Here is a 21,312-nt window from a genome sequence, read left to right on the forward strand (position 1 = left end):
TAAGAGAAATTCTAAATTTATAAACTTACAAATGTATGAGTTCCTAAATGTAGGAACTAAATTCCTCCATTCAAACATAATACATTGTAGTCTCTACCATCACTTAACCAATGAATGCATTTATTGAAATAGAACTTCCCATTTTAGGTAAACTGTTGTACCTAAAACGTATGTGATAGAATGCATATATTCCTTTTCATCTTAAGTATTCAGTGAACACAGGTAATCTAGATTCTTTTTTTTTTTATTTTTTTTTTTATTTTTGGGACAGAGAGAGACAGAGCATGAACGGGGGGGGGTCAGAGAGAGAGGGAGACACAGAATCGGAAACAGGCTCCAGGCTCCGAGCCATCAGCCCAGAGCCTGACGCGGGGCTCGAACTCACAGACCACGAGATCGTGACCTGGCTGAAGTCGGACGCTTAACCGACTGCGCCACCCAGGCGCCCCTGGGTAATCTAGATTCTTATTCACCTCTCCTTAAATTTTTTGCTGGCTAAACATGAACACCTGTTCATGACGGAAAACTTGTAAAGTGTAGACGTGAATGGAGGTAAACAATTACTCGACTTTTTGATACACCATAAAAAAAAAAAAAAAGGAAACTCCCAAAAGTCTTTACATTTCAAAACACCGATTTAGTGGTAATCTTTCCATTAAGCAAGTGGGTTTTCCTGTTTGAGCTTAAAAAAAATAACCTCTTTGGGCGCCCTTACAATGCTGTGCAGTTTACAGCCACCACGGACCGCCTCCCAGGCCCTAGAAACCTGTGAGAACAAGTTAGGGACTTTGCTCTTGCCATCCCTGTGCCATGACCATTTCAACAAACCTCCGCGCGAGGGCGCCCTTCCCCCCACCCACCAGGTGACGCGTGGGGCCGTAAATGTGGCCAGCGTGGCCGTCACAGTAGAGCCGCACCCCCAGCCGATCTCGCCTTATTTAATTATGGAAGTCGGTAAAGAAGGACAGCCCCACTGTCTGTCCCCACACCCCAAAGAACATTCCCAGGCTCCGGGAAACTCTTCCGGCCCTCCCCCCGGGAACCGGAAATGGCTTCTCCCTCGCCAGCGCGCGCGGCGGTTACATCACCCGCCTAGCAAGGGGGGCGGGGGTGTCTTATTATGGGGCTGCCCTCAGCGTTGCCTGCACAAATATGTATCAGGTCTGCCACGAATAGATTCCGAAACTTTGCCTCCTGGTTTATAGTCAGTCGGCCGGCAGGCACTGTGTAAACCCAAGCGGAGAGAAGTCCAAGCAGCGAGGCCCCGGCGGCACTGGCCAGCCTCCTTTCCCAGGCGTGAGCCCTAGTCGGCCTTCCCGCCCCCGCTTCCCCCGCCCCTTACAAGGGGACCTGCGCTTGGTCAGGCAGCCACTGGTGCGACTTCCTTCCTCTCGGAGCAAGATGGCGGGGGGCGAGGCTGGCGTGACTCTGGGGCAGCCGCATCTTTCTCGCCAGGATCTCGCCACCTTGGTAAGGTTTCGTGCTGCAGGGATACGGAGGGAGCTCAGAAGTGAGTGATAGAGCCTCCCGGGAGGCGTTGAGATCAGGCAGTGCCGGGATGTCGGGAGCATGCATTAGGAGGGAGCCTTGGAGTCGGGCGCCCTAAGCTGAGCTCGCGCCGCCGGCTGTACCCCGGCAAGTCTGCGAGCTGTGCATGGGGGTGTAAGATTGTGGGATTTCGAGCCCCCCGAAGGATTCGGCTGGAAAGTGATGGTGTTAAATGTCACTAAGGCTTTTGCTTCTGAAGGTCTGGGGAGGGAGTATCTACATAGTCCTTAGCCCTAATACTGTCAAGTTTGGGGGGCCTCGGGCCTTCACATCTCCCATAGTGAGTGGAGTTGTCTTCTCTAACGATGAAGGACTCTTAGGGCATCCCAGCCATCAGAACAGAAGATTGCTTTTTCAGGAAAAGCGCTTTGGAAGCTCTGTGGAGCAAATGTAAAATCAAAGGAAAGTTGTGATTGGTCTTATGTACAGCGACTTAAAATAAAAATGTTTGGTTGTAGGATGTTAGCAAGTTGACGCCACTTTCACACGAAGTTATCAGCAGACAAGCCACGATTAATATAGGTAAGATAAGAGTAACTTGGTGGGGTGCTTGGGTGGCTCTGTGGTTAAGCATCCGACTCTTGACTTCGGCTCAGGTCATGATCTAGCAGTTTGTGGGTTCCAGCCCCGCATCAGGCTCTGTGCTTACAGTGCAGAGCCTGCCTGGGATTCTCCTTCCTCCTCCTCCTCCTCCTCCTCCTCCTCCTTCTTCTCCTTCTTCTCTCTCTCTCTCTCTCTCTGCCCCTCCCCCACTCACACGTGCTCTCTTTCTCAAAATAAGTAAACAAAGCCTTAGTCTTTTCGTGACCTGACTTGTTTGATCTCGACAAGTAATTTTTTAACCTCTTCCTTTGTGTGATTACCTGAATTATATGAGGACACAGACTTTCAAGAAATAGACTTTGAGCCCTTGTGAGCAAAGCACCTGTCAGATTTTGTGGGAAGCACATATTGTTCCTGCCTAGTTTACAGACTAGGTGAGAAGATACATATAAAAAGTTTAGTAGCATAAGGCAATATGTAGTCGTATGTATCAGAGGAGTTGAAAATGTGGTGGTATTTGCCACACAGGGTTATTGCAAGGGCAGAATTTTTAAAATTTTTATTTGGTATATAAGCTGTTATTAAGTAGTTTCTCTCCCTGCCCATTGCCATCTAGAACTTTAGAGGAGAAGGTATGTTGACTGAGTGTCAAGTTAGAGTATCTGACAGCCTGTACAAACAGCACAATTAAATCTAGTTGAAAGTAAAGCTCTACCATCAGGTTATTAAGAAATTATAAGATATATGTTACCTTTGCTAGCATTACCATAATTAAACCTGGGTGGTTTGCTTGTTTTCATGGATTCTTTTTGGTTGTTTCAGGTTGTTTCATACCTGTTTACTTCACTCTGGATATACTGGAAAGTTTCTTAGTATATAGAATTTTATGTTCTTGTTGAGTGTTTATTTTTGTATTTAACCTAATTTTTTTTAAGTGTTAATTTTATTTATTTATTTATTTTAAAAATTTATATCCAAATTAGTTAGCATATAGTGAAACAGTGATTTCAGGAGTAGATTCCTTAGTGCCCCTTACCCATTTATCCTATCCCCCCTCCCACAATCCCTCCCGTAAACCTCAGTTTGTTCTCCATATTTATGAGTCTCTTCTGTTATGTCCCCCTCCTTGTTTTTATATTATTTTTGTTTCCCTTCCCTTATGTTCATCTGTTTTGTCTCTTAAAGTCCTCCTATGAGTGAAGTCATGTGATTTTTGTCTTTCTCTAATTTCACTTAGCGTAATAACCTCCAGTTCTATCCACATAGTTGCAAATGGCAAAATTTCATTCTTTTTGATTGTCGAGTAATACTCCATTGTGTATATATAGCACATCTTTATCCATTCATCCATCGATGGACATTTGGGCTCTTTCCATACTTTGGCTATTATTGATAGTGCTGCTATAAACACGGGGGTGCATGTGTCCCTTTGAAACAGCACACCTGTATCCCGTGGATAAATGCCTAGTAGTGCCATTGCTGGGTCGTAGGGTAGTGCTATTTTTAGTTTTTTGAGGAACTTTCGTACTGTTTTCCACAGTGGCTGCACCAGCTTGCATTCCCAGAGTGTTTATTTCAGATGAAGGCAGTCTTTCATGTGATTAGAAACATAAAATGAATAGCTTTTACTATACTGACTGTAGTTTTTGAACAAGATTGTCTTTACATGGAAGGTTCACTTCAGACCTGTATCAGCATAAGGTTTGGGTAGAAAAGAATATGAAGGAGGAAAAACTGAAGTCACAGTTGGTTTTACATTGATATTTATAGGGAGTTACAGCTTTGGGTTTTCTCCTCTGATGCTATTTGAAAAAGTATTTGGTATAATTGAATGCATATGAATTAATTTCTTGTACTTTGTCTGTAGGTACAATTGGTCACGTAGCTCATGGGAAATCCACAGTTGTAAAAGCTATTTCTGGAGTTCACACTGTCAGGTTCAAAAATGAACTAGAAAGAAATATTACGATCAAGCTTGGATATGCTAATGCTAAGGTGAGCTGTGTATACTGTGGAACTAGAAATAACTTTGTTGAATGTGCACGTAACAAATTTGAATCTTTTTTTTGTTGGAACTTTTAGATTTATAAACTTGATGACCCAAGTTGTCCTCGGCCAGAATGTTATAGATCCTGTGGAAGTAGTACGCCCGATGAGTTTCCTACAGACATTCCAGGGACCAAAGGGAACTTCAAATTAGTCAGGTGAGCTCTTTCATGCTAAAAACACTTTATATGTCATATTCTGTTGTCTTCTAATTATCCTTTTTGAAGTATTTAACTGAGATATTAAATAATGAAACTGCTGAATGTTTTTGTTTTTATATTTTTTATTGTTTCGGTTGTCTATTATGACAGTAATTTGAAAAGTCAAGTATTTCAACCTCCATTTAGATACTTGAGTGCAAATTCTTCAAAGGAAAGGTATCATGCAAGCAGGTGGAAACACAGCTGTTTGGATTTAGGGGATGCTTTTTGCCAGGCTTCCTAAATTTCTTTTAAACAATGTTGTTTCTGTTTTTTAGATAGTGGATGAACAAAGCAATATTTAATTACCTCTCTTAAATACATGGTCTTGTTACCCATCTGTTTTCTGAATATGATTCATATCCTAGTTTTTTATCAGAGGATACAGACTTTTGCCTAGTGGTGTTAATGTGGGATTGGGAATGGCCCACAAAGAAATTTTAGATTGGGGCAAAGCTGGAACTAAGGAGAGATGAGAGTGAGGCTCTTGCTTTGGGCCCCAAATATAAGGGGGAATATCCCCCCGAACACCTCAGTAATCAGGGTAAATAGTATTTTGAGACAGTGCTTTTTGAAATTAATGCAAAGAAATCTTAATAAATAGAATGTTGTTTGTTTAAATTAGACAATTACAGATTTTTTTCTCTTCATTATCACTGTTTTTGGCTCATTGTGGCATTATTAATTTTGATACTTTGCTCATCATGGACTTTTTTGCATTAATTTTGTTTTAACAATCTTAAATTTAAATATTATTTATTTTGATTAGCGGGTTTTTTTGGCACCGTCTTAAACTTTGCACCTGAGGCAGATTCCTCCCTTGGCCTTACCCTAGTTCTGGTCCTTGATCAGAGATCACGTTTTTTTATAAATGGCCAAATTGTAAATATTTACAGCTTTGCAGACCATAGGTTCTCTGTGAAGAGGCTACTCATCTCTGCTCTTGTGTTATGAAAGCAAATACAAATAATATGTGCTTGAATGGGTATGGGCCAGGTTTGGCCTAAGGGCCTTAGTCGGCTAACCTCTGAGATCATGTCATTGTGAGCCTACACTTTTTGGATATAGTGATTCTGAATGAGTAGTATAGTTTTATTAAAATAGTACTGCTGTCTCTACTTCACATTAGCAGTTCCAGCTTTTCAAGGTGTTAGAGGAATTTTTGGCAAGTTATTCTTTCAGATGGCAGTGCCTGTTCTGTTAACACTGTTTTAGCTTTCAAATCAATGACATTTCCAGCATATACTCTGTACCATACTCTATACCCTATTCCTTTTGATTGGATTTGGGAATTTCTGTCTGCGGAAATACAGATTGATCTTAGGACTCATTGTTACTTCTTAATTATTAGACACGTGTCCTTTGTTGATTGCCCCGGCCACGATATTTTGATGGCGACTATGCTGAACGGTGCAGCAGTGATGGATGCAGCCCTTCTGCTGATAGGTAAATACATCAAAGCTGCCTTGGACAGATCAGTGTGGAACGAATCCAGGGTGGGATATTGAAACGAGAACCAAGGCCATTAAGGGCCATTTCCCTTACCCAAGGGTGACACCGACGGGAGGTAACATGTCAACTAGGATGACATCCCTGCCTACCAGCTGTCACACGATAGTAAACAAGATCTGGGGCTGACAGGTGAATCCTTACAGTAGTATATATTTTGAAAAAGTCGATAGTGCGTTTTTCCCGTCTAGATCACGTGAAATGATTTCTTATTTTAGTTTTAAATTTAGTTATAAATGTGCCTTTTTTTTTTTTTTGGTCTGTGCGTCGTCCACTGCAACATTGACACATAGTGGTTTTATTTAGATGCAGATCTCCTAATAAGTGCTAAAGTGTAGACCTCATTGGGGTTTTCAAAGCTAGGGTTTCTTATGTGAGCTCTTAAGAGATTTCATTGACATGGAACATAATTTTTAAAAGCATGCCACGTATATACAGTACAGGACATCTGAACATCACTGCTTAGGGAAAATGATCATTGGAGTGCACAACAAAACGTGCTCATTTCTATGTGATACACTGTTGGTTATCTTCACGTTTAGTGTTCTTCCCTCCCTTTGTTAGAGAGTACCCTTTGATGGTAGTTGAAATTCACAGAATGTAATAAGCGTCTTCCCTTCTGAATTACTCTCTGCCCCTCAGGAGCTGGACTGGGCCAAAACATCTCTAAGACTGAATAGAGCCAGAGGGCTATGACTTACCCTTGAACAAAAGCTAAGGGCAGACCCTAAATGCCAAACTTGTTGATTCCAAGCTTCTTGCTTAGGATCAGGGATGAGAGCCAAATGATTTGGAGGCTGTAATGAATGCAAGCACAGAGAGTGAAGCAAGGGCAAAAGGTGGACGCCTGGCAATAATAGTCAGGACTTTTGCCTTGAGTAAGGATAAGACCTGGACAAATTTTCTTTATTAGATGCCAGGTAAAAATTTTTTTGGTAGTAAAATAGACATAAAATAAAATTTACCATTTTAGCTGTTTAAACTGTACAACTCAGTGACATTAAGTACATTCACAGCGTTAGACGAGCATCACCATCTTCTAGTTCCAGAATATTTTCATTGCCCCAAAAGGAAAACCACATGCCCGTTAAACAGTCACTGTGTACCATATCCCTCCCTCTAGCTCCTGGCAACCATTTATCTGCTTTCTGTCCCTGTGGATTTGCCTGGTCTTAATATTTCCAGCTGATTCTCATGGCATCTTTCTGATTCTTTGTCATCTAGCTGGTAATGAGTCTTGTCCTCAACCTCAGACATCTGAACACCTGGCTGCCATAGAAATCATGAAACTGAAGCATATTTTGATTCTACAAAATAAAATTGATTTGGTAAAAGAAAGTCAGGCTAAAGAGCAGTATGAACAGATCCTTGCATTTGTACAAGGTAAGAAGCCGTGATACTTAATAAATCTGTGAATTGTTTAGACACGTATATAGTCCAGATACAGATGTTAAATTACCTTTTAGTATAATAGACTATCTGAAATAGAATACATTTATGGATTTTAAGCCTTCTTTCTCTCCCTAGTATTTGTTAGCCACCTAACACAACTAGTGAAATCTTTGTTTCTGAATTTAATAAACTTGGTTTTAATGTTTATTTTTGAGAGAGAGCAAGCGAGTGAGCACGGGAGAGGGGCAGGGAGAAAAGGAGAGGATCTGAAGCAGACTCTGTGCTGACAGTAGAGAGCCTCATGTGGGGCTCGAACTTACGAACCATGAGATCATGACCTGAGCCGAAGTTGGATGCTTAGCTGACTGCGTCACCCAGGCGCCCCTGAAAATTTTTTTTATTGAAGTATAGTTGACCTCCTATTACATTAGTTTCAAGCATACAACATAGTGATTCAACAGTTTCGACAATTTTATACATTATGCAATGCTCCACGTAGTAAGTGGAGTCACCAACTGTCTTCGCGCACAGTTCTTACATTATTACTGACTACATTCCCCATGCTGTACATTTCATCCCAGTGATTTTTTATTTTATAATTGGAAGGATAAACCAAAGTATATTTCTGCTGACTGAAAGTTAGAGCTGAAGTTTGTATCCTGGAAACTATCAGATTTAAAAAAAATAATAACTCACTTTAAAGAACAAAAGCATTTTTTTTTATACTTAGGTCTTATACTATTTATTCTTACCAGGTAGTTACTTTGATCATTGGAACTGACAATGATTTATTTAGCCTTTATAGTGTCTATTTCTCTAACAGCATGGTGTTTTTCATTTCACAGCAGACATGATGCATGTTGTTGACAATTCTCTCTTAGCCTTGTTGGTGGAAAGGTTGAGTTCCTGTGAACTCAGTTCTGTTGTTATGAAAAAGAATAAGTCCTTTTGATGAAAATCTAATTATGTTTGGTTCATTTCTTTGCCCAGCCTGTTTGACATATAATTAATAAGGAGGAAATATTATATGAGCCAGTAGTCTTTGATTAGCACCGAGTCTGTAATTTTACTTTGACATTTATTGGGAGGTTAATTACATATTATTAGAAATCTTTCAACTAGTAAAGTGCTCTTTCCCAGGAGTGTTAGTATTTTATTCCTTTAGACAGTGTTATCATTTTTAGTATATTAAATATATATGTTAATATATTTTAGCAGTTTTTTTCTGTAAAGGAACTAGTGTTCATTTTCAGGAATAGAACAAACAATACTGCCACCTTTCTAAACAGAATTATCACTTTTATCCTGTTGCTGGCATTTGTGGGGGGATGTTTAGGCATTTGTTTGAGCAATCTTAAGTGTTTCATGTAACACAGATGAAGTTCTGTTAAACTAAAGAATCTTAATCTGAATTTCCTATAGGTACAGTAGCAGAAGGGGCTCCTATTATTCCAATTTCCGCTCAGCTGAAATACAATATTGAAGTTGTCTGTGAGTACATAGTGAAGAAAATTCCAGTACCCCCAAGAGACTTTACTTCAGAACCCCGACTCATTGGTAAGTGACAGTATTTGTCTTTATTTTTATTTTTTTTTGATGTTTATTCATTTTAGAGAGAGAGACAAAGCATGAGCAGCGGAAGAGGGCGAGGCAGAGAGGGAGACACAGAATTGGAAGCAGGCTCCAGGCTCTGAGCTGTCAGCACAGATCCCCACATGAAGCTCGAACCCATGAACCGTGAGATCATGAACTGAGCCGAAGTCGGACACTTTAACTGACTCAGCCACCCAGGCACCCCTGTCTTTAACTCTTAATTTGATCTTTTTCACATTAGTGATTTTCCTCTAAGGGTGTTTATTAATACTTTTTCTTTCTACAGAGGTGATAATAAATTACCATCCTTATAAAAAAATTTTTTTAAGTTTATTTTGAGAGAGAATATGAGCGTGAGTGGGGAGGAGCAGAGAGGGGGAGAGAGAATCCCAAGCAGGCTCTGCGCTGTCAGCACAGAGCCCAACATGGAACTAGATTCCATGAACCGTGGGATCCCAGAACCTGAGCCAGAATCAAGAGTTGGACGCTTAACTGACGGAGCTGCCCAGGAGCTCCTTAAACATTGTTTTTTTTAATAACTGCGTGATATTCCATAGTATGGGTGTACCATCATATGCCCCCTATCAATTAACTTTTAACTTATTTCCCCTTTTTTCATCATAAGTAAGGCTGCAATAAATGTAGGAGTAATAATAATAGATTTTGTATAAAGTCACCCCTGTGTGTATAAGAATTATGTGGCTGCTGTTTTATTTATTTTTTAATTTTTTTTCTTTAAGATTTATTTATTTTTGAGAAAGAGAGGCAGAGTGCGAATGGGGGGGGGGAGGGGCAGAGAAAGGGAGACAGAATCCAAAGCAGGCTCCAGGCTCTGAGCTGTCAGCACAGAGCCGGAGGCGGGGCTTGAACTCACATATGGTGAGATCCTGACCTAAGCTAAAGTCGGTGGCTTAAGTGACTGAGCCACCCAGGCATCCCTGTGGCTGCTATTGTAGAAGTTAACTTAGAAAAGAACATTTCCTTTAAAGTTAAAACGAGCAGAATTGGCTTTAATTTGTTTTGTTTTCTTTTAGTTATTAGGTCCTTTGATGTCAACAAACCTGGCTGTGAAGTTGATGACCTTAAGGGTGGTGTAGCTGGTGGTAGTATTCTAAAAGGAGTATTAAAGGTGAACTGGATTTTTATTGTCTTTGTTTTGTTTTTCCCTTGTCTTTTTTTTTAATGTTTGTTTATTTTGAGAGAGAGATACTGAGATCTCGAGTAGGGGAAGGGCAGAGAGAGAGGGAGAGAGAATCCCAAGCAGGCTCCATGCTGTCATCGCAGAGCCTGATGTGGGCTCAGTCTCATGAATCATGAGAACATGACTTGAGCCAAAGTCCAGAGTCAGATGCTTAACTGATTGAGCTGTCCAGGAGCCCCTGTTTTTCTCTTGTTTTAATCATAAGGTGGATAGTATGGATACTCCAAACAGAAAGTACTATTTTCTGAGTATGGAGAGAGGTGTGTGTGGTATGTAGCTAGCAACAGTTGGATGAATGGTTCTGGTTTTGAAACTCTATGTCTGTTTTTTGTTTTGTTTTGTTTTTTAACAGCAGTCTTTGACATAGAAAAAGAATTGCCTTTTCAGTTATGGGGTCTTCCTGTTAGGACTTTTGATATGTAAGTGGTAATTGTATCATCCCAGGGTGATTCTAATTACAAACTTACATGTTTACAGGTGGGCCAAGAGATAGAAGTCAGACCTGGTATTGTTTCCAAAGATAGTGAAGGAAAACTCATGTGTAAACCAATCTTTTCGAAAATCGTGTCACTTTTTGCGGAGCATAATGATCTTCAGTATGCTGCTCCAGGAGGTCTTATTGGTAAGGATTTCTTTTCTTAACCTTACGTTTTTAATTTGTGGTATTTTTCGTGGGAAAAGGAGTACCCAAAAAGGTGTATTGTAGATTTTTAATTGGGTATTTTAAATGATTGGGTTGGGGGAATGTTTGTGTGGTTAAGCTGTTGATTTTAGTTCATAAGATGGTTTCATGTGTTGATAAAAATTATTTTAAGCATAAAGAAGAATACATTTTGGTTTAGTATATAAAGGAATGCCTTTTAGCAATAAAGTAAGTTTTATGACCCAGTGTTAAAACACCCAAGTATACTTTTTTGTCTACACAGTTATGGCGGTAGAGAGTGGTTGTTTTTGTGTGTGTGTTTTGCAAATGGAAAGTTACCCACAAATGTCACTTGAATCATGTCAGATCATATTTACTCTGAGGTGAGACTAAAAAAATAACTCTGATTATATAGGAATTACTGAGATGATTTATGGATTTCCTGGTCACTTATAACTTATTGTTATTACCAGATACCCAGAAAAAGATAAGATTTAGTAAGAATTAGACCTATTGTACCTTTGGATTAAAGAAGAAATTGTTGGATAAAGAAGGAGTTTGTCTTTTGGTTCTCTGGTCTTTAGGTATATAATTCATTTTTTTATCCTATCTTGTAATTAATAGTTTATTGTATATAATTTAACGATAATGCTCATGTAGCCACCACCCAGCTTGAACAGTTGTCAATACTTTATTTTGCTTCATCTTTATATCTTCTTCCCTCTCCTCATACACAGCTAAAGTATTTTGAAGTGGATCCTAGGAATCAGATAATGAAGTCATGAAGTTTTTTTTTTTTTTTTTTTTTTCTTTTGATTAGCCCTCCAGGGGAGAATTGGCAGGCAAATATTCTATAAATTACTCATTATGAATTTTGTATCTTCTTACTCTTTATTAAGTGTAGTCACACTCACTTTTGAGTTAGGCTATCATTTCTGTCCTTTGTTTAGAATTTAAATCAAACGACTGTCTTCAAAGGCCCAACAAATCCGTAGGTTTATGATTCTTTCTTCAGGTAAGACATATTTTGTCATACCTATGTAGCTATTACATGAGTGTGGAAGTGTAAATGTGTGTTAAAACGTACAGGTGTTTGCTTTACTTGTTTGACTAAGTTTTGGGTAGACAGCTTAATGGGAAATAAAAAGTTGGACTTTATGTATCTTGTTTTATATCAGGAGTAGGAACAAAAATTGACCCCACTTTGTGCCGAGCTGACAGAATGGTGGGACAGGTACTTGGTGCAGTTGGAGCTTTACCAGAGATCTTCACAGAATTGGAAATCTCCTATTTCCTACTTAGACGGCTTCTAGGTGTACGCACTGAAGGAGACAAGAAAGCAGCAAAGGTAAGTGCTCTCTGTAATTCCTGTTTCAGAAAAGTGGCAGTGATGTTAAGACCAGTTTTGAGGTTCACTCTTTGACAGTTAACATGGGATTAAGAAAAAGAAAATGTGAGTAAATTTGATTTTCTACTTTCAGAAAGTCATTTATTGAGAACTTAGATATGGTTATCAGTTTAAAGTAAAAAAGCCAAAAAAAACCCAAACAAAAATGTATGTCCCATATGTCAGTGACATGAAACTGTTACTATCCGTATGATTTTGATTTTTAAAGTTTTAGGTTAAGTCAGCAGAGATGGACAGTTGCTGACATCTCTTGTTGGCAAGGATGTAGGAGAATAATAAGCGTGCCTTTTTGGAAAGCATTTTCTTGATTTTAGGGTTTATTTTTCCCCGATTTACTTCCCTAGGTGCAAAAGCTGTCTAAGAATGAAGTGCTCATGGTGAACATAGGATCCCTGTCGACAGGAGGAAGAGTTAGTGCAGTTAAGGCCGATTTGGGCAAAATCGTTCTGACTAATCCTGTGTGCACAGAAGTAGGAGAAAAAATTGCTCTTAGCCGAAGAGTTGAGAAACACTGGCGGTAAGTTTATTAGCCTCTGTCACTAATAAAAAAGTCAATTCCCTTAAGTTCTTGGTGGTGTATGTGCACACTTTACCTTGAACATAACAGTTATTGAGGCTGTAGCTCAGCTCTTCTTTTGGATGGCTTTGAAATCTTTATCTCTAGCCCTGATCTGTGATACACACAACCTATGAAAGAAACCGGTGAATTTAGATTCAATGTTTCTCTTATCTTTAGCTTTTTAAAACATTTTATTTGGAGATAATTTCAAACTTAACAAGAAAGTTGCAAGAATTGCACATAACCTCCTGTATTCCCTTTTCCCAGATACACCGTTTATTTTTACATATGCGTGTAAGTACTCTTCTATATGTATATACTTTTTGCTCAACTGTTTGACGAGCAGGTTGTATGTATCATACCTCTTGATCTCTTAACAGTTGGTGTATATTTCCTAAAAACATGGACATTCTCTTATATAATTGCTTCAAGAAGTTAGCATTGATAAATTACTGAAATCTCCAGTCACTAATCCAGTTATACGGCTTTTCCCAATAATGTCCTCTAGTCCCTTCATTCTAGGCTCATGCATTGCATTAGTTATCATGTCTCTTTGATCTCTAATCTGAAACTTTCTTAGCTTTTCTTTGTCTTACTTGACATAGACTATTTTGAAGAATATAAGCTGGTTTTTAGACTCTTCCTCACTTTATCTGAAATTTCTTAAGATGAGATTCAGGTTATGTAGTCTTGGCTGGAATACTTTATATAGTTGGTGATGCCTCCTCAGGGAATCATAGCCAGAGGCACATGAGATCTGATTGCTCCTCGTTAAGGTTAATTTTGATTATGCACGTAAGGTTTTGTTCCCATTTTCTATATAGTTACTCTTTTTTTTTTTTAACTTTTTAAAAAATAATTTTTTTATTTTTGAGAGACAGAGTGCGAGTGGGGGAGGGGCAGAGAGAGAGAGGAAGACACAGAATCTGAAGCAGGCTCCAGGCTCCAAGCTGTTAGCACAGAGCCCAACATGGGGCTCGAACCCATGAACCGTGAGATCATGACCTGAGCCAAAGTCAGACACTCAACCTAGCTACCTAGGCGCCCCTATAGTTACTCTTTTTACCTATGCACCTCATTTTGTGGGAAGACTAGTTGAGACTATGTGATTAGTCTCCTCTTCATCCACTGATGATTCTTGTCTGAATTGAACTTGATTATGTTATTAAAATGATGACATCCCTCCCCCAAACCTGCCACTTCTCATTTATTATTCTTCCCTATTATTTACTTAAGTAGTTATAATTTAGCCTCGTGAAGTCCTATTTTATTCAGTAGGTTATGATTCATTACTGTCCTTATTTATTTTGATACCCAGATTGTTCAGGATTCATCCAGTAGAGACTCTTGAGGCTGGCTCCTGTGTCCTTTTGATACGTCCCCACCTTTTTTTTTTTTTTTTTTTTTTTTTAATAGTTCCTTACTTGCTGGCACAAAATGTTCCAAACTCCTCTCATACCTCCCATGCTCCAGTTTTAGAATTGGCCGTTTTTCCAAGCCTGGTTTCTTTTAGTGGGAAATGGTATTTAGAAATGAAGATGTAGGTGCCAGGTGTGTTCATTGTTCCTAGGGTGCTATTCCTTCTAGGTCTTTTGAGTGGATAGAGCTAGGAAACACACACACATCTTAGACTTCTCTTTGCTTTTAGTTACCTGGTTAGTTACTGCAACTACCCTTCCTATTCTTTGTGACCTCATTATATCCCTGTAGCCATTCTTTCACACCTAAAAGTTACTGCCAAAGATTCCTAATTTACCTCTTCCTTTGTTAGTTAAGAATTCGGTCAAAATTAATCTTCCTAAAACATCTTTATTATGATATGTTCAATAATTTTCAGTAGCTTCTCATTACTTTATGATATTCAGGACCTTTCTGGAAGCCTGCTTCAATGCATTTTATGTTTCTTCCTTCTTTGTCTCATATAAACCCTCTAAATTACATTGTTCTGTGTCCTCATTGTTGTCATAATTATTCATATCTTTGGCTGTCTGTTTTTTCCTCAGTACTTCCCTTATTAAGGCTTTCCTGATACCGTGCCCCATGAAGGTTTCTCATCACTTACTGTTCAGAAAATCGATCTGAATCATTATTCTCTAATTGAGACAGAGTTTAACTTTTGGTTGAATTTTAAATAAATAATCCTGCTTTGTGGTGATTTATGTCATTTGATTTTATTCTTTGGTATGATTATACTATTTGCTATTATAGACGTAATGATTTCCGGGGTATTTTAAAATAGGCTTAAATAGTAAACTTTGAAAAACTCACAGCATGGAGTGTATTAGTCTCAGAATGGTACAATTTCTAGATCAGAATAGATTTAAAATAAAAGGATTTTTTTGTGTCTGCCCGCTAATCCTTTAAGAGATCTCTGTCCAAATGAAACTTTAGATTTTGCTTAAAAATTAGCAAGACTCCACCATAAAACTGTTAAAACTAGTAATAAATGGGGGCGCCTAGGTGGCTCAGTCAGCTAAATGTCTGACTTCGGCTCCGTCATGATTTCATGGTTTGTGGGTTCGAGCCCCACCTCAGGCTCTGTGCTGATGGCTCAGAGCCTGGAGCCTGCTTCAGATTCTGTGTCTTCCTCTCTCTCTGCCCCTCCCCTGCTTGCGCTCTGTCTCTCTCTCTCTCAAAAATAAATAAACGTCGAAAAAAAAATTTAGGGGCACCTGGGTGTGTCAGTTGGTTAAGCATCTGACTTCTGCTCAGGTCATGATCTCACATCTCATGTTCGAGCCCCACATCAGGCTCTGTGCTCACAGCTCAGAACTTGGAGCTTGCTTCACATTCTCTGTCCCCATCTCTCTGCCCTCCCCTGTTCACTCTGTGTCTCTGTCTCTCAAAAATAAATAAACATTAAAATCCTATTTACAGTTGCCCCAAAAAGAATAAAATACCTGGGAATAAATTTAACCAAGGAAGACCTATACTCCTTGGTCTGTAAGACTTTGGTGAGAGAAAGTGAAGACAACACAAATAAATGGAAAGATATACCATGCTTATGAATTGGAAGAATTACTATTTACAGAAAAAATTTAACATTTATTTATTTTTTAATGTTTATTTTTGAGAGAGAGAGACAGCAGGGGAGGGGCAGAGAGAGAGGGAGACACAGAATCTGAAGCAGGCTCCAGGCTCTGAGCTGTCAGCACAGAACCCAATACGTGACTTGAACTCACAAACTGAGATCATGACCTGAGCCCAAGTCGGGCACTTAATCAACTGAGCTAACCGTGTGCCCCTGTGCTTATTTTTGAAGGAGAGAGACCATGTGTGACTGTGGGAGGGGCAGAGAGAGAGGGAGACAAAGAATCTGAAGCAGGCTCTAGGCTCTGAGCTGTCAGCACAGAGCCCGACACGGGGCTCAAACCCAGGAACCTTGAGATCATGACCTGAGCCCCAGTCAGACACTTAACCGACTGAACAACCCAGGCTTCCCTTCTTTGGATTGGAAGAATTACTATTAAAATGTCGATACTGTCCAAAGCAATCTACAGATTCAGTGCAATTCCTATCAAAATACCATAGCATTGGGTTGCCTGGGTGGCTCAGTCGGTTAAGCGTCTGACTCTTGATTTTGACTCAGGTCATAATCTCACAGTTCATGGGATCAAGCCCCATCTGTGTAGGGCTGTTAGCACAGAGCCTCCTTTGGATTCTCTCTCTCTTCCTCCCTCCCCTTGCTTGTATGCTCGTTCTCACTTTCTCAAAATACATTAAAAAAATACCATATCATTTTTCATAGAACTAGAACACACAATCCGAAGATTTGTATGGAACCACAAAAAATTCCGAATAGCCAGAGTAGTCTTGAGAAAGAAGTATAAAGCTGGAGATATCACAATTCCAGATTTCAAGCTATACTGCAAAGCTGTAGTAATCAAAACAGTATGGTACCGGCACAAAAATAGACGCATAGACGAATGGAACAAGATAGCCAAGAAATAAACCCTCACTTAAGTGGTAAATTAATCTATGACAGAGAAGGCAAGAATACACAGTGCGGAAAAAAGTGTCTCTTCAATAAATTGTGGTGGGATAACTGAATGACTACACACAAAAGAGTGAAACTGGACCACTTTTTTACACCATACACAAAGATAAATTCAAAATGGATTAAAGACCCGAAACCACAAAACTTAAAACATACTGATCTTTGATATTAGCCTTAGCAACATATTTATGGTATGTCTCCTCAGGCAAGGGAAGCAGAAGCAAAAATAAACTATTGGGACTATACCAAAATAGAAAGCTTTTGCACAATAAAAGAAATCATCAACAAAATGAAAAGACAACCTACTGATTGGGAGAAGGTATTTGCAAATGATAGCTCCAATGAAGGGTTAATATTCAAAATATATGAAGAACTTGTACAACTCAACACTGAAAAACCCCAAACAATTCAAGTAAAAAATGGGCATCTGAATAGACATTTTTCCAAAGGCATACCGATTATCAACAAACACATGAAGAATGTTCAATATCACTCATCATCAAGGAGATGCAAATCAAAACCACAATGAGATATCACCTTACATTACTCAGAATGGCTAGTATAAAAAAGACAAGTGTTTGGCAAGGATGTGGAGGAAAGGGAACCTTCATGCATGTTTGTGGGAATGTAAATTGGTGGCAAATACCGTGGAAAACATTATGGAAGTTCATCAAAAACTTAAAAATACCAGTAATTCCACTACTGGGTATTTACCCCCCCCAAAAATGAAAACACTAATTTGAAAAGGTACACCCCTATGTTCATTGCAGTGTTATTTACAGTAGCCAAGTGTCCATCCATAGATGATTGGATAAAGTAGATGTGGTATATGTACACAACAGAATATTACTCAGCCCAAAAAATATTTAATCTTGTCATTTGTGACAAAATGGATGGAGCTAGAGGCTATTACACTAAGTTAAATAAGAGAAAGACAAATATTATTACTTTTAAATGTTACTCATTTTTTGAGAGGCAGAGTGTAAGTTGGGAAAGTGCAGAGAGGGAGACCCAGAATCCAAAGCAGGCTCCAGCACAGAGCCTGATGCGGGGCTCAAACCCACGAACCGCGAGATCATGACCTGAGCCTCAGTCAGACGCTTAACCGACTGAGCCACCCCGGTGCCCTGAGAAAGACAAATATTATATGCTTTCACTTGTATGTGGAATCTAAAAAAACAAAACAAGCAGGCTCGTGAATACAGGGACAGATTGATTTCTGGTGGTGGAGTGAGGTGGGTAGGGGGATGGGTGCAATGGGTGAAGGGGATTAAGGCTTCCAGTTATAAAATAAGTAAGTTCTGGAGATGAAAAGTAACAATTGAAGGAGCATGGTCAATAATAGAATGTGTGGCACCAGATGGGGAGTACACTTTATGGTAAGCATTGAGTAATACAGAGAATTGTCCAATCGCTATATTGTATACCTGAAACCGATACAATATATACCAACTATACTTCAATAATAAAAGTATTTAAAAATCAAATTTAATTTAGCAAGTGTGTTAATATTTTTAAATGAGAACATCTGAATGATTTACATTCTTTAGAGTTGTGGTTTTACCCCATGAGATGGGTTTTGTTCTAGAAGCTATTGCTGAGGTAGCAATCCAGCCTACTCATTGATTAGAGAAAACACCAAAAGGGAGCAGAGGTTCCTCTGCTACTGAGAGTAATCTGCTACCAGACTATATATTCTACTTCCTCTCTAAGTTTTCTTTACCAGCCAAGGTCATGCTAAATCCTTTGTGATCTGTCGAGTGCTGTGAATGGTAAAAAAGCATTTTTCAATGAGGAAAGGATAGAGAATGAGATATTTTAGAAAATCAGGCTGTGGTAGATTGTGTATCAGCATGAATACTTTGGTGGACTAGACTGGTGGTTCTGGAGGGATTAGTGTATCCCTTTATTCTAAGGATAGAATAAAGACAAGCATATTTGTAGTAGCAACTTTTTGTTTGCTTTTTTTGGTCATTTATTATCGCTGGAGCCCATCTTTGTGAGCCTGAGAATCTACGAAGATAGCGTGAGCTTTCTTAATGGAGCGCAGGTTTTGGAAACATTCATAGCAGATAGGCAAGTAAAACCACTTACGTCATATGATTGTGTGGTAATGATAATGAAAGAGGTGTAAAATTCATGATTTAAAAATTTTGTTTTTTGCAGTTTAATTGGCTGGGGCCAAATAAGAAGAGGAGTGACGATCAAGCCAACAGTAGATGATGACTGAAGAATTCCAGTTAAATAATACATTTGGATGGAATCAGAATTTGTCTTTACAACCTAGGGGTATATTTTCATAGCAGTACTGGGAAATTAATTTCACAGCTCATTACCTTAGTGTCAGCTCTAAGGTTATTCTCATTTTTTGGTCATGAAAATTTAACCTCTACTGCTAAATTAGGATCTACAATAAATGTAAAAATTGGTATAATGTTGGATTGAATCTACATTTTAGCAGAAATTAATCATTCCCAAATAATGTCTAATTTATACATGATCACAGGTTTGAAATGAAATTGCTACAACCAGCCTTTGCTGTAGCACACGTACCAAGAAACCTGTTTGAAATAAAGGTTTTCTTCTTATTTTGCATGATTCATCTTTGAATAGTTCCAGGCTTGAAGAACGTTATACCAAGTAAAAACTTGAAGGCACAAATTCTTGGAAACCAGCTTTCCTTTGCCCCATATTTAATGTTGCTTTATGTTTGAAACTGTGAGTGAAAAGGAAATTAATAAAACATTACCCTTTAGATCATAGGAGCCCATTCTCCTGGACGCACCTTTCCATCCCCTTCCTCGTTTCCTTAACTGGAACACAGGAAACTAGAGCTGCTTCTCCTCATCCTCTCCCTGATGCCCTGCAGTTGTTTCTGCATTGCTTATTACCTGAAACCCTCTAGCTTTCCCCCATTGCAAAATGCTCTTACACCGGATGATTCTAGATGAGTAACAGAGATCTTTCTAGGCCTTATTTTGTTTTTTCTTAACTGATTAATCAGGCTGTAATGTAGAGTCTAGTATTAGTAACCGTTGGACCTTTCAAGATGTCATTTTCCATGTTCTGGCACTTTCCCTGTGCTGTGCTTTTTTATTTTTATTTTTATTTTTATTTTTATTTTTATTTTTATTTTTATTTTTTTGTCTCTAAGATTCTCCTAGAGCAGTAGCTCCCAACTCTGGCTGACATTAGATTTGCTGGAGAACCTTTAAAAAAAAAAAAAAAGTTGGCCTGCAGAGATTCTGATTTAATTCACTAGGGGTAGAACCCTGGCACTGATATTTTTAACTCCTCCCCCCACCCCCCACCAGTGTTAAGAAACAAGTTTAGAGTTGAGAAGTAGGCGTATCAAATAACAGAATTGACTGAGTTTTGCTGATCATAGTCTCTAGTTTGCTTTTCTTAAATTTGTACTTACCACGGGACTTGATGCCACAGTCATAATATTATGCCTTTTTAGGCATTGAAATTGCCTTGTAGAAATTGAGAAGATATGACTATGAATTACAGGTTTTGAAGAAGGATATAATGTTACATACTTGATTGACTTGGAAGGGTTTTGTTATAGCATGAAGGACACTTAAATAAAGCAAGGTTCTAATCCAGACGTATGTTTTATATTTAGAATGTCCCCATGTGTTTTATAAGCCCCTTTCACCAGAAATTCTGAAATAACATAAGACCCAAAGCTTCAATAGTTGACTAAATTTATCTTCATATCGTGTCACAATTGAAAGCACAATTGGTCATCCGCATGAATTTTCAACAAATGTGCAAAGCACTGTGCTTAGTGTACAAAGATAGACAAATAAAAAACAGTGGGCCTGACCTGATTTTCTTAAAACTTGAAGTCAGTGCATAGATTCTTAGCAAAAGCTATACCTGGTTGAGAATCTGCTTGTAACGCAGTGTTGCAGATGAAAGCACATTGTGTGTGTAAATCCTGTTGGCTCACCTGTCAGGCAGTTTTCAGAGTCTGACTAGTTCTCATCCACTCCACTGTTAACAACTTAGTTGAAGCCACCCTTAGCTTTCACCTACAATAGCCCTGTAACTCCTTCCTACTTCCACACTTGCCCCATTGCAGTCTGTTCTCAGCACAACCCTATTAACCTTTTTGTAAGAGAATGATGTATGATAAGTTGTAAAGCTAGTCTCACAGAAATGGGGGATTTGAGGGCAATCTTGCTGTGACATCACGTGATTTCCAGACTGACCTAGAAGGTTCTCATGATTTCACTCTTTGTAACCTCCAAAGATGATGATGTGTGTGTTTGGGCTTTGCAGAGGAAAAAGAATTTTCTTCTAACAAGAGTGCATATAACTGTACTCCTAAAACTTCTGAAATCTCATTTCTAGAAAAATTTAATATGCTGAAGCTTTCAGTGAAATAGATGCTTTTCTAGAATTAACAAAATTTTTATAAGTTATTGAAAATGAAGCAGATATCCTTAAAATACTTACAATCAATTAACTTGAAATATTAAAAAATTGCCTCTGCAAAAGTTTCCACAAACTCAATATATGTTTTGTCAAATTTCACAGAATAGGTAATTTTTGTTTAAGAATATGGGAAATGAAAGGACAAGAAAGGAGACCTCATAATTCAAAGTAATGTCCCTGGTGTCCAAACCTGGAGAGAATACTACCAAAAATAAAAACCACTAGAG

The 21,312-nt window shown here is 38.8% G+C and overlaps 1 protein-coding gene across 1 annotated transcript; it reads left to right on the plus strand.

Annotated features, from left to right (window-relative positions):
• Nucleotides 1-1,365: 1,365 nt before the first annotated feature.
• On the plus strand, nucleotides 1,366-19,951 carry EIF2S3 (eukaryotic translation initiation factor 2 subunit gamma). The gene is made up of 12 exons (XM_049643608.1): nucleotides 1,366-1,470; nucleotides 2,007-2,070; nucleotides 3,959-4,086; nucleotides 4,174-4,295; nucleotides 5,689-5,783; nucleotides 7,071-7,229; nucleotides 8,661-8,795; nucleotides 9,866-9,960; nucleotides 10,510-10,654; nucleotides 11,854-12,023; nucleotides 12,428-12,600; nucleotides 18,806-19,951. The coding sequence occupies exons 1-12, from the start codon at nucleotides 1,402-1,404 to the stop codon at nucleotides 18,867-18,869; spliced, it is 1,419 nt and encodes a 472-aa protein (XP_049499565.1). The 5' UTR covers nucleotides 1,366-1,401; the 3' UTR covers nucleotides 18,870-19,951.
• Nucleotides 19,952-21,312: the final 1,361 nt, after the last annotated feature.

The sequence above is a fragment of the Panthera uncia genome, chromosome X (assembly GCF_023721935.1).
Source record: "Panthera uncia isolate 11264 chromosome X, Puncia_PCG_1.0, whole genome shotgun sequence".
In the NCBI taxonomy this organism is placed as follows: domain Eukaryota; kingdom Metazoa; phylum Chordata; class Mammalia; order Carnivora; family Felidae; genus Panthera; species Panthera uncia.